This window comes from Rhincodon typus, chromosome 28 (genome assembly GCF_021869965.1).
Source record: "Rhincodon typus isolate 14 chromosome 28, sRhiTyp1.1, whole genome shotgun sequence".
NCBI classification, from domain to species: domain Eukaryota; kingdom Metazoa; phylum Chordata; class Chondrichthyes; order Orectolobiformes; family Rhincodontidae; genus Rhincodon; species Rhincodon typus.
In genome coordinates, this window is record NC_063359.1 from 38144223 (window position 1) to 38157143 (window position 12921).

At 46.7% G+C, this 12921-nt stretch overlaps 1 protein-coding gene across 1 annotated transcript in view; it reads left to right on the forward strand.

The window, feature by feature from the left end:
* The first annotated feature begins 1872 nt into the window (after window positions 1-1872).
* Window positions 1873-12921, forward strand: part of sh3glb2b (SH3-domain GRB2-like endophilin B2b) — an 87265-nt gene continuing 76216 nt past the window's right edge. The window contains exon 1 of the mRNA XM_048613406.1: window positions 1873-1998. Coding sequence (XP_048469363.1) covers window positions 1873-1998 — 126 coding nt within the window. The remainder of the gene's footprint in view (window positions 1999-12921) is intronic.

The window sequence follows — 12921 nt, forward strand, 5'->3', positions numbered from 1 at the left end:
TAGGTAATGGCCCTTGTCATCTTTGAAAGCCCCAGTTTGGATCTGGCTCCACCACCGCACTCTCTGAGATGACCCCCACTGCACAAAGTAAACCTTCCCACCTGTTGGCTGGTGAGCCTTCACACAAGCATCTGAAATCATTGGTGGCGGGTCGGGATGTTGTGGTTGTGGGTGTTTTGTGCCATATTGACGAGATATCGGTTTATATCTGAGAACTGGAAAGCTCTTGGCCAGCGTCCAATAAAGATTTTAAGGGCTGGGGGCCAAAGGCCAGTGTGTGGAGTTGGGCCATTGAATGGCAGAACAGGCTTGAAGGGCTGAATGGCCTGCTCCGGTTCTAGGTTTCTGTTTCCAGTCTTGACCCTGTCACTAAGTGACTCCCTGACTGAGATCCAGTGTTTGACTGTGACAAGGCCAGGCAGCTCCTCCTTTTCCTCAAACAGGAATCTTGAGGGAAAGTCTCTTCCACTCCTGCCCTAGATCCAAGGATTTGTTCAAAGGGAATGTCTTCTTGGCCATATCTTGGTGTGTATCGCTGCCCCACCCCACCATGGTTCCAGCTCCCAGTGCAGGGATTGATCCAGACGGATGGGACAATGAGTAACAGAAGAAATGCTGCTCTGTTAGAGACAGAGGGCTTGGTATTGGCTGGGGTTCCAGGAATGGGGCTAAAGAGGCTGGGTCAAAAACGCTGAGTTCAGGTTGGAAAGGTGGCCTGGGTGTTGTGGGGACATCCACAATGTCCTCAGGGACAGAATTCCAGGATTCTGACCCAGCAATACTGAAGGAACTGCGTTACGTTTCCAAGTCAGGATGATGAGTGGCTCGGAGGGGAACTCTCAGGGGTTGGTGTTCCCCTGTATCAGTTGTACTTGTCCTTCTAGATGAAAGTGGTCATGGGTTTGAAAGGTGCTGTCAGAGGATCTTTGGTGAGTTTCTGCAGTGTATCTTGTAGATAGTATACCCTGCTGCTACTGAGCGTGGGTGGTGGAGGGAGTGGATGTTTGTGGATGTGGTGCCAAACAAGCAGCTGCTTTGTCCTGGATAGTGTCAAGCTTCTTGAGTGTTGTTGGGGCTGCACCCATCCAGGCAAGTGGATCACACTCCCGACTTGGACCTTGTAGATGGTGGGCAGGCTTTGGAGAGTCAGGAGGGGAGTTACTCACCACAGGACTCCCAGCCTCTGACCTGCTCTTGTAGCCGCTGTGTTTATGTGTTGAGTCCTGTTGCGCTCACCATCAATGATAGCCCCCCACCACCCCCACCCCCACCCCCTAGAGGATGTTGATGGTGGTATTGATCATGGGAGTGCCACTGAATGTCAGGTGGCAGTGACTGGATTCTCTCTTATTGGAGATGGTCATTGCCTGGCACTGTGTAACACAAATGTATTTTTTTGCCAGTTTTTAGGCCAAGCCTGGCCTAGGTCTTGCTGCATTTGGAGAGGAACTGCTTCAGTATCTGAGGAGTCACAAACTGTACTAAGCATCAGGCATGTTCACTGAGGATTGTTCACTTCTGACCTTATGATGGCGGGAACGTCATTGATGAAGCAGCTAAAGATGGTTGGGCTGAGGACACTACTCTAAGGAACTCCTGCAGAGAGGTCCTGGAGCTGTGATGACTGACCTCCAACAACCACAAAAAAAAGGCTGGCTTTTGTCGATTCCCTCCTGCAGGTCTGCTGTCTCCCATGGTCACTGAGTTAGGCCGAAATGGGTTAACACATCCTGTGGATCTGCCCCATGTGATGTGGGACTGGCCGTGTGAGTGTCCGTAAGCGCATGCACATGCCTGTGAGCATGAGTGTGTGCGCGTGTGTGGGCGTGCATGCTTGCGTGTGTGAGTGTGTGTGCGCTTGCCTGTATGAGCATGCGTGCGTATGTGAGCATGGGCATGAGCGCGCGTGTGTCGGCGTGCATGTGTGAGCGTGCGCCTGTGTGCTTGTGTGTTAAAGCATTTGTGGGCGTGCGTGCCTACGTGTACATGAGTGTGCATGTGTGCATTATTGTGCCTGTGTGAGTATGTGTGTGTTTTTTTTTGAGAGAGAGAAAGTGTGTGTGTGTGTGTGTGAGAGAGAGAGTGTGTGTCTGTCTGTGTGTGTGTACCCACATCTCCCTTCCTGCTGGTGTGTCTCTCTCTGCCTGGCAGTTTCCTGCTGTGTGTCTTTTGAGAGGGCAGCTGGTTTGAAGGTGCTTGTTTCGAGCTCTGACAGATCAAAATTAAATAAAGAACAATAAGGCCTTTCCATGATCAGGAACATGACAGCCTCCTACACAATGGAGCATTGTTTAACCTGAACCCATTTTATAATCTCCACTTTAAACCCACAATGTGATTACAATCTTCAGCTGCAGATCCCTGTGCACACCTTCAGTTTTTGCTTTATTTTAAGATTCCTGATTTTATTTTTAACTTGCTTTTCCACCCCCCCCCCCCACCGCCCTCCAACCCCCAATCGTGAGATTAATAAACCGAGTGGAGCTGGAAGGTCAGTAGTGACTGTGTGTAATCTAATCCCTTGGTGTTGTACACCAAATGTACAGTTCCCTGGAAGCAGGTAGCTCTGTTACATCTCCTTTTTAATGTGGTGGCTATTTCTCTCTACGTAAGAGCTTAGAAGATTGGGAAGGGGAGCTCTTATGGAACCTATAAAATTCCAACAGGACTTGATGGGTGAACACAAGAAAGATGTTCCTGATGCCCAGAATCGGGGAACACTGTTTAAGGATGCAGAGTAGGCCATTTAACACTGGGATGAGGACAAATGTCTTCACCCAGAGAGTGGGGAGCCTGTGGAATTCTCTGTCACAGAAAGTAGCTGAGGACAAAGTGCATGTTTTCAAGGAGTTAGATATAGTCCTTCGGGCTAATGGGAGCAAACGATATGGGGAGAAAGTGGGAACAGGGACTGAGTTGGATGGTCAGCCAAAGAAAGAGGTACTGTTGGGTGAGCTAAAGGTAGACAAGTCTCCTGGCCCTGATGGAATGCATTGCAGGGTACGAAAAAAGCACTCGTGGTAATTTTCCAAAATTTGCTGAACTCTGGGGCAGTTCCAGCAAATTGGAAAACAGCAAGTGCAATGCCACTGTTTGAAAAGAGAGGTAGACAAAAGATGGGGAATTATAGGCCAGTTAGCTCAACTTCTGTAGCAGGGAAAATGCTTGAATCTGTCATCAAGGGAGAAATAGCAAGATGTCCACATAGAAATTGTCCCATTGGGCAAACGCAGCATAGGCTCATGAAAGGCAGGTCATGCTTAACTAATTTAGTGGAATTTTATGAAGACATTACGAGCGCGGTGGACAACGGGGACCCAATAGATGTGTATCTGGATTTCCAAAAGGCATTTGACAAGGTTCCACACAAAAGGCTGCTGCATGAGACAAAGGTGCATGGTGTTATGGGGCAATGTATTAGTATGGATAGAGGATTGGTTAACCAACAGGAAGCAAAGAGTGGGGATAAATGAGTGCTTTCAGGTTGGCGATCAGTGACTAGTGGTTTGCCTCAGGATCAGTGTTGGAACTGCAGTTGTTTACAATTTACATAGATGATTGGAGCTGGGGACCACATGTGGTGTGTCAAAGTTTGTGGATGACACTAAGATGAGTAGTAGAGCAAAGTGTGCAGAAGACTCTGAAAGTTTGCAGAGGGATATATATAGTTTAAGTGAGTGGACAACGATCTGGCAGATGGAGTATAATGTTGGTAAATGTGAAGTCATCCATTTTTGTAGGAATAACAGTAAAAAGGACTATTATTTGAATGGTAAAACGTTGTAGCATGTTACTGTGCAGAGGGAGTTGTGTGCCCTTGTGCGTGTGGGTTGGTTTGCAGGTACGACAGGTAATTAAGAAGGCAAATGGAATTTTGTCCTTCATTGCTAGAAGGATTGAGTTCAAAAGCAGGGAAGTTATGTTGAAGCTGTATAGGGTGCTGGTGAGGCCACACATGGAGTACTGCGCTCAGTTTTGGTTTCCTTACTTGAGAAAGGATGTACTGGCACTGGAGGGGGTGCAGAGGAGATTCACTAGGTTTATTCCAGAGTTGAGGGGGTTTGCTTACGAGGAGAGACTGGGATTACATTCATTGGAATTTATAAGAATGAGGGGGGACCTTATAGAAACATATAAAATTGTGAAGGGAATAGATAAGGGGAGGTTGTTTCCACTAGCAGGTGAATCTAGAATTAGGGGCCTCAGCCTCAAAATAAGGGGGAGCAGGTTTAGGACTGAGTTGAGGAGGAACCTCTTCACCCAAAGGGTTGTGAATCTGTGGAATTCCCTGCCCAGTGAAGCAGTTGAGGCTTCCTCATTGAATGTTTTTAAAGCTAAGATAGATAGATAGGTTTTTGAACAGTAAAGGAATTAAGGGTTATGGTGAGAGGATGGGTGAGAGGATGGGTAAGTGAAGCTGGGCCATGGAAAGATCCGCCATGATCTTATTGAATGACAGAAAAGGTTCAAAGGGCCGAATGGCCTACTGCCGCTCCTATTTCTAGTATTTCAGGATAGCAACCTGTAACTAGCAGAGAGCCACAGGGATCTGTGCAGGGGCCATGGTAATTTACAATATATATCAATGACTTGGATGAGGAAAGTGAACATACTTTAGCCAAGTTTGTGGATGACACAAAAATAGGTGGGAAGCCAAGTGGTGGGGATGAGACAAAGGGTCTGGAGAGGGATAGAGACAATCTCAGGAGTGAGCAAAAATTTCACAGATGGCATATAATGTGGGAGAACTGTGAGGTTATGCACTTTGATAGGAAGAGTAGAGGAGCTGAATATGATTTAAATGGAGAGAGACTGCAGAAAGCTGTGGACCAGAGAGATTTGGGAATCCTCGTGTATAAATAACAAAAAGCCAGCATCCAAGGTCAGTGGGTAATAGGGAAGGCAAGTGGAATGTTTGGTTTTATTTCAAAGGGAATGGAGTATAAAAATAGGAGAGTTTTGCTAAAACAATTCAAGAACCAGTCAGATCCCAGCTAGAATACTGAGAACAGTTTTAGTTCACAATATAAGGAAAGATAGACTGACGTTGGAGGCAGTTCAGAGAAAGTTCACTCGGTTGATCCCAGGTATGGAGGGATTGACTTATGAGGAGAGGGTGAGTAGGTTGGGTCTGTGCTCGATGGAGTTTAGAAGGAGGAGAGGAGACCTCACTCAAACATACAAGATTCTTAGTGGACTTCAATAGCGGGAGGTGATGGCCTAGTGATATTATCGCTGGACTGTTAATCCTGAGCCCCAGGTAATGCGCTGGGGACCTGGGTTCAAATCCCACCAGGGCAGATGGTGGAATTTGAATTCAATAAATAACTGGAATTAAGAGTCTAATGACCAATTGTCAGGAAAAACCCATGTGATTTGCTAATGTCCCGTTGGGAAGGAAACTGCCATCCTTACCTGGTCTGTGACTTCAGACCTACAACAATGTGGTTGACTCATAATTGCCCCATGAGCAATTAGGGATAAGCAATAAATGCTGGTTTAGCCAATGATGCCCTCATCCTGTGAATGAATAAAGGAAAAAAAAACTTAACAGTTTGATGTGGAGAAGTTGTTTTCCCTTGTGGGAGAGTCTAGGACCAGAGGTGGTGGCCCAGTTAGGTCAGAGATGAGGAGGAATTTCATGTGTGAGGATTGTGAATCTTTGGAATTCTGTGTTTTTTTGTATTCAGTTGTGGAATGTGGGTGTCTCTGGCTGGGCCAGCATTTATCGGCCATTTCTGAGGAAGGGTCACCAGACCCGAAATGTTAACTCTGATTTCTCTTCACAGATGCTGAGCTTTTCCAGCATCTTCTGTTTTTGTTTCTGATTTACAGCGTCCATAGTCTTTCATTTTTTTTTTTACTTGTCCGTCCCTAATTGCCCCTTGAGAAGGTGGGGGTGAGCTGCCTTCTTGAACCGCTGCAGTCCACGTGCTGTAGGTTGATCCACAATACTTTTAGGGAGGGAATTCCAGGATTTTGACCCAGCGACAGCGAAGGGATGGCGATATATTTCCAAGTCGGGATGGCGATATATTTCCAAGTCAGGATGGTGAGTGGGGGTGGGGACCTTGTAGGTGGTCATTTTTAATTCATTCATGGGTATTGCTAGCCAGCCAACATCTATTGTTAAGAGTCAACCACTTTGCTGTGGGCCTGGAGTCACATGTAGGCCAGACTGGGTAAGGATGGCAGTTTCCTTCCCTAAAGGGCATTAGTGATCCAATTGGCAGTGGTTACATGGTCATCATTAGACGATGAATCTAGTGATGCCCATGAGACCCACCATTAGACTCTTAACTCCGGCTTATTATTGAATACAAATTCCACCATCTGTCGTGGCGGGATTCGAACCCAGGTCCCCAAAATATTACCTCTGGATTAATAGTTTAGTGATAATACCACTGGACCGTCACCTCCCTCAGTCTTCCCATGTATCTGCTACCCCTGTCCTCCTGGAAGGAAGAGGTTGTGGGTTTGGAAAGTGCTGTTGGAGGAGCTTTGGTAAATTTAGTGCAGAGGGCTGTCGGGGCTGGGTCATTGATTATATGATCAGTTATGGAGGGGGGAAAAGGCAGGAAAGTGGAGTTGAAGATTATCAGACTGCTCATGATCTCGTTGAATGGCAGGGCAGACTCGATGGACTGAATGGCCTCTTCTGTCTTATTTTGATACATTAATGAGGGAAAGTAAACAGATTATTGACAGGGCAGTGCTGTATGCAAACTATAACTGTGAATGGTGGGTCTTCCAAGTGTATGTGGCCTTATTTGTGACAAAATTTAAGATGCTGTTTTTCCCAAAGGACCTTGTGTTGAGGAATAGCCAGGGATTTATAAGCATCTGCCAACCTACAGAAATGCAATTGCACTCTGAATGACCTTGGTGTCTAAAGCACGAAAAAAAAAGGGCCTTTAAAGGGACAGGGTGATATCACCCTAGCAGCAGAATAACACATGGAGTAACATTCCTCATCTTTCAGTGGAGATTCCCGTGATTTAAGTCACTGGATGCTGTTGTTTGGACTGTATCCTGTTTTTTTTTTTGGAGTCACAAGAGACCAATAGCAGTAGACTCTGTATGGTGCCAAGAAATCTTTCACGTAGCAGAACCAGTGTTGCTGGGTATAGTCCCAGAAGTTTTTGCTCTTGTCCCTGGTGAGTGGTGAACAGTAAATGACTTGTTTTTTTTAATCTGTGAATTGTAACCTGTTAAACTTCAGGTAGAAGCACGTCTTCTGGAGCTAAGTAACACGTTGTGGGGAGCAGGGGAAAAGAATGGGATGTGAAGAAATTAATTCTAGTTTCTCACTTCCCATACTGCTGTGTGAAGAAGTTTGAGACTGTGGGTACCAATTAGACTAAACACGTTGGCCCCACATCTCTGGGGGCACAGCGTGATGTTCCCAGGACAGAAACAGTTTTGTTTTTAGCCAGTCGTTCAGATAACTGCACAAGCTGTTAAACACGGATCCTTTCGTTATCCCATCCCGGCAGACTGCCTCTGATGGTACATGTGTATGTGCTGGTGTCAAGTGGGAAAAATACACAACACAGTGTTTAATACATTACACCCAGCAGCATGGCCTTTCCGCTTTGTTTCTGCCCGAAGTGAGTGAGCCTGTTAGCTCAGTGCTGAATGAAGGACAGGACCAAATGGAGGCCAGAGGAGAGTCGTACCAAAACATGAGAAAGATCCACTAACGCCACCACCCATCCCCATAAAACTGTCCAGGCCCACAGCCCAGGCCATGCTCCGCACCCACCACATTCCAGCCCTGCCCCATTCACCCTCTGTTCCTCCCTACTCTCTCTGTTATTCATTCTTGGCTTATTTTCCAGGCAGTGCTGTCTTCCTCTCTCTGACTCTGACTCAGAGAAATACCTTCCTTTATTCATGCTCAATGCTCTTTCTCGGCCACTTCATCTCCATTTCCCCTCCTCAACCACCCCCCTCCCTCTTCACCCCCCCCCCCCCCCCGCATCCCCCCACCCCCCCCCCCCCTCCCCCCCCCCCCCCCCCCGCCCCCCCAACTCTTGCGCCCTCTTGTGCCCCCCCCTTTCTTTCTCCCTCCCCCCCCCTCCCCCCACCGTGTCTCTCTGTCTCTCCCTGGGGCCTCAGCTCCTGAGTTAGTTTCTGCTGGGTTTATCTGCTGTTCTCCTGCTGCCCTTAATGGCTCGGTGAATGAGGAGTGATCTGTCACAGGCATTTTCTCTCATGCCCCTGTCAGAAAGTCCATCTTGTCGTTACTGTCATTGAGTAATTGGTGCCAGGAATTGAACAGCCGTCCAGGGGCTGAGATGCCTGCTAATATCCACAGTTTGTGCCGAACTCTGTGAAATGGGGAATTAAAGAGCATTTTAGTTTCAAGATGATTCAGTGGAACTTGAAGCTGTGTCTTTCTGTTGTCATGATGCCAGGAGTAATTTACATGACGTTCTGCTGCTAGGGCTCCTGAGACTTTGTACTGTCCAGCTGTGGAGGGGCTTAGAACAGTTTACATGTGAAATAGGAATGGGATTAGGATCAGGAATAGGCCACTCAGCCCCTCAGCCTGCCCTGCCTTCACAAAGATCATTGGCTGTTGTGAATATCCCAGCTTGATCACCTAAGTCTGAGGAGGTATTGACCTAGTGGTATTATCGCTGGACTGTTAATCCAGAGACCCAGGTAATGTTCTGGGGACTCGGGTTCGAATCCCGCCATGGCAGACGGTGGAATTTGAATTCAATAAAAGTTTGGAATTAAGAGTCTAATGATGACTGTGAAACCATTGTCGATTGTTGGGAAAACCCATCTGGTTCACTAATGTCCTTTAGGGAAGGAAACTGCCATCCTTACCCAGTATGGCCTACATGTGACTCCAAACCCACAGCCATAGTTGACTCTTAACTGCCCCCTAGGCAATTAGGGATGGGCAGCCAGCGATGCCCTCATCCCATGAATGAATTGGGGGAAAAATACCCTTCCCCCTTCCCCACTTGTCGCTTATCAAAAATCTACCTCTCCCAGCCTTCAAAATCTCTACTCCACCATCTTTTTGAGGACGATACTTGCAAAGACTGTGAGGAAACATTCTCCTCATTTCTGTCTTAAGTGGGTGACCCCCTTTTTGTTTGACCCTTAATTCTAGATTCTTCCACAAGAGGAAGCTTCTTCCCTGCTGTTATCTGTTTTATAAACAGACCTCTCATATATTAGAGCTAATCTTTCTCTGCACCTTCTCTGTAACTGTAACACTGCATTTTGTTCTATTACCCTGATGTACTTATGTAAGGTATGATTTGTCTAGATAGCACACAAAACAATACTTTTCACTGTATCTTGATACATGTGACAACAATAAACCGAGTCAAATCAAACCAAAATCCTCTCCTCGTGACCCTGTCCAGATCCTTCAGGATCTGAAATGTTTCAATATAGTCATAGTCATGCAGCATGGAAACAGACCCTTCGGCCCATGCCGACCATAATCCCAAACTAAACTAGTCCCATCTGCCTGCTCCTGGCCCATATCCCTCCAAACCTTTCCTACTCATGTACTTATCCAAATGTCTTTTAAACGCTGTAACTGTACCCACATCCACCACTTCCTCAGGGAGTTCATTCCACACATGAATCAAAAAAAATTGTGCATTATGTCTTTTTTAAATCTTTCTCCTCTCACCTTAAAAATATGGCCCCTGGATTTGAAATTGCCCATCGTAGGGAAAAGACATCTGCCATTCACCTTATCCTTGCCCCTCATGATTTTATAAACCCCTATAAGGTCACCCCTCGACCTGCTATGCTCCAGTGAAGAAAGTTACCTCTCCCATTTCCAAACTCCCAGCGGATACAAGCCAGAGTCTGGCCAACATCTCCTGGTAAAACGACCTGCCTGTTCCAGGTATCAGTCTAGGTAAACTATCTCCGAAATCTCTGCTTCTGGTTGTCTTTTTGCAAGCCCACCTTTATCTCAAATTGCTCCAAAATAAATCCCAACTGGGCGGAGTGAACCGTTGGAATTAATGAGCACTATCTCCTTTGAGTTGGGGCCAGAGTCACCGGACTGTAAATGTTTAACTCTGCTTTCGCTCCACAGACGCGGCCAGACCTGCTGAGTTTCTCCAGCATTCTCTGTTTTTGACTCCATTCTGCCTGTGACAGTCCTAGTTCTGCCTTCTCTACACCCGAATTCAAAACACTACCACAGCAGATGGTGGAACTTCAATTTGTAAAAATCTAATGATGACCGTGCCTATGGCTGGTGGACTTTTGGTACCATGTTATTGAGCTGGAGGCCAGTTTGCAGATTCTTCAGTTGTCGACTGCCTGGTTCACTAATGGGAACAAATGAGGCCAGGTCGGCCCAATTTTAAAGGGTGTGTGGGATGAGTGAGACAGTGGAGTGTGTTCTCCTCTCCAAAGCCATCATCCTGAACCCTAGCTCGGGGCAGATCGCACGGCTGCCTGGACTCTGACTCTAAGCTGCAGAGAACTATCCACCTGCCTATTTCCCCCCTGACTCCATAACCTTCCAGCTACCATTGCGTTCCCACTAACTCTGCATGTTTGAATAGTTTGCTGTACCACAGTACCACGGTCAATTCACACATCCACCCTGCAGCCCCTTCGCTCCTGTCTGTATAAGCTGTGAGCATCTCAGTCCTGTTGGACAGTTGTGAAAGCTGACACCTCCTGCCACCTTTCACTTTAGATCCACCTATTTGTCTCGCTAGTGGTTTCAAGTCTCTGCCCCTGACAGCGCACCAAACCAGAAGATCCTGTTGTCCTGGAATAAAGTGTCCAGGAAGCTTTCTCCTTCCTCAGAGAGTCAGCAGCTGGCCTCCAGCTCAATGGCCAAGGGTTCAGTAGCCACAAACACTTACAGACGTACGAAGTTTACATGGGATCCCACACATGGTCCAGGAGCACCCACCTGCTGTAGCTGCAACACATTCCCTACCTTGCCAGCTTTATGTTGTTTTAATCAGTAATTTTTCTCTTGATTTTTTTTTTTGAAAAGTCCATTTAATCTTCTTTATGCTGAGAACTTTATGGAGTTAAATATGGACATTATTTAGATAAAATTCCTTGATTTAGATATGATTGAAGGAAATGCTCACCAGCTTGCAGGGCCATGGTGAGACCGTACTTGGGGTATTGTGTGCTGTCATGAGGAAGGATGCTCTGGCGGTGGAGGGAATGCAGCAAAGGTTTCCCAGACTGATTCCTGGGATGGCAGGACTGAAGTGTAAAGAGAGACTGGATCAGTAAGAACTATAGTTACTGGAGTTTGGAAGAATGAGGCGGGAATCAGATAGAAATGTATAAAATTCTAACATGATTAGACAAAGTAAACACAGACAGGATGTTCCCAATGACGGGAGTCCAGAACAAGGGGTCACAGTTTAAGGATACAAGGGGAGGTTATTTAGGACTGAGATAAGGAAAAATCTCTTCACCCAGAGAGTGGGGAGCCTGTGGAATTCTCTGACGCAGAAAGTGGTTTGTGCTAAAACATTGAATGATTTTCAAGAAGGAGTTAGATACGGTTCTTGGGGCTAAAAGGATCAAAGGGTATGGGGGAGAAAGAGGACTGAGTTGGATGATCAGCTGTGATCATTTTGAATAGTGAAAGAGCTGAATGGCCCACTGTTGCTCCTGATGCATATCTTTCTGTACGTAGCCATCCACATACCTCTTGCCTCTGATTATTGCACCTCCCTTTAGCTTTAATTCCAAACGCAGTGACCAAGCCCACCGACTGGACACAGGGAGCAGCGGACACCGCCTCTTCCCGGGATCTCTTGCTGCCTTGTGTGGGATCTTGCTGTGCACGTTCCTTTGTTTTAACCCCCTCACTGCAATCTTTGCAGGGGTGGCGGTGAGATGGGTTAACGATCCATTTGGCATCCTCTTCCTTCATTTCCCCACCACCCCCCCCTCCCCCCCCCCCCCCCCAACCCCACCATCCCTTTTCAGGCCCTGGGGCCTCAGGGACGGGAATGTAAATGTGATTGCTGAGTCAGGATGAATTGGAAGCGTACTGATGTTTGTCTTTGAGCAGATGAAGTGTTTAATTCGGGGAAATAAAACCTCGAAGCTTGTACTGGATGACAGCAGCTGGAAGGGAAACATTATGCTAATCTTGTTTTTGTACAGAACAATAGATATCTCCTGGCAGAAACAGCTGAGTCACTTTATTGATTTAGGGGATCTCTGTAACCATGGTAATGTGTATTTTCTAAGATGGCGGTTATGTTAATGAAAGATGATGATGGAGACATCCAGTTTCACTGATCCACAGATACCGTCTGACCATTCCCTTTTAGCCACGTCTGGCACACGTGTGAGACATGCCCCTTTAATAACCGTTCTCTCAGGAAATGGGTTCCTGCCTCTGGACGTGGTCTTTTAGGATTGTTGGATTTTATTACAGGTTCCTATTCAGAACCTTTTAATTATCACAGTTCAAACCTTGACGGCTGAAGGTGGGATGAACAGAGTGGGTCTTTGTTGAGGACGCTGCTGCTCCTGTGCTGTAATTCCTGGGGGTTTGTCACTCGTCAGGAGGAAGCTGGTTTGGAACGGGAGGGAGAAAGGATCATGATTGGAGGAGTGGGGGAGGACACTGGAGGAGGCGGAGGGTGTGTGGACTTAGCTGGGCTGTTCCTGTGATGTCAACTCCATGTTACCATTTGTATTTCAACATCAGTGCCAAAAAAATACTGTCAATCTACCACTAAGCATTTAAACATTTGGAAAATACTCACTTTCTAGGCTCTGTTTCTCTCTCTGTCACTCTCTCTCTCTCGCTGCCTCTCTTTCTTTTTCTGTGTGTGTGTCTGCCTCTCTCTCTCTCTGTCTGTCCCTGTTTCTCTCTTTTTCTGTCTGTCTCTCTCTCTCCATGTCTCAGTCACTGGTGTTTTTCTCTCT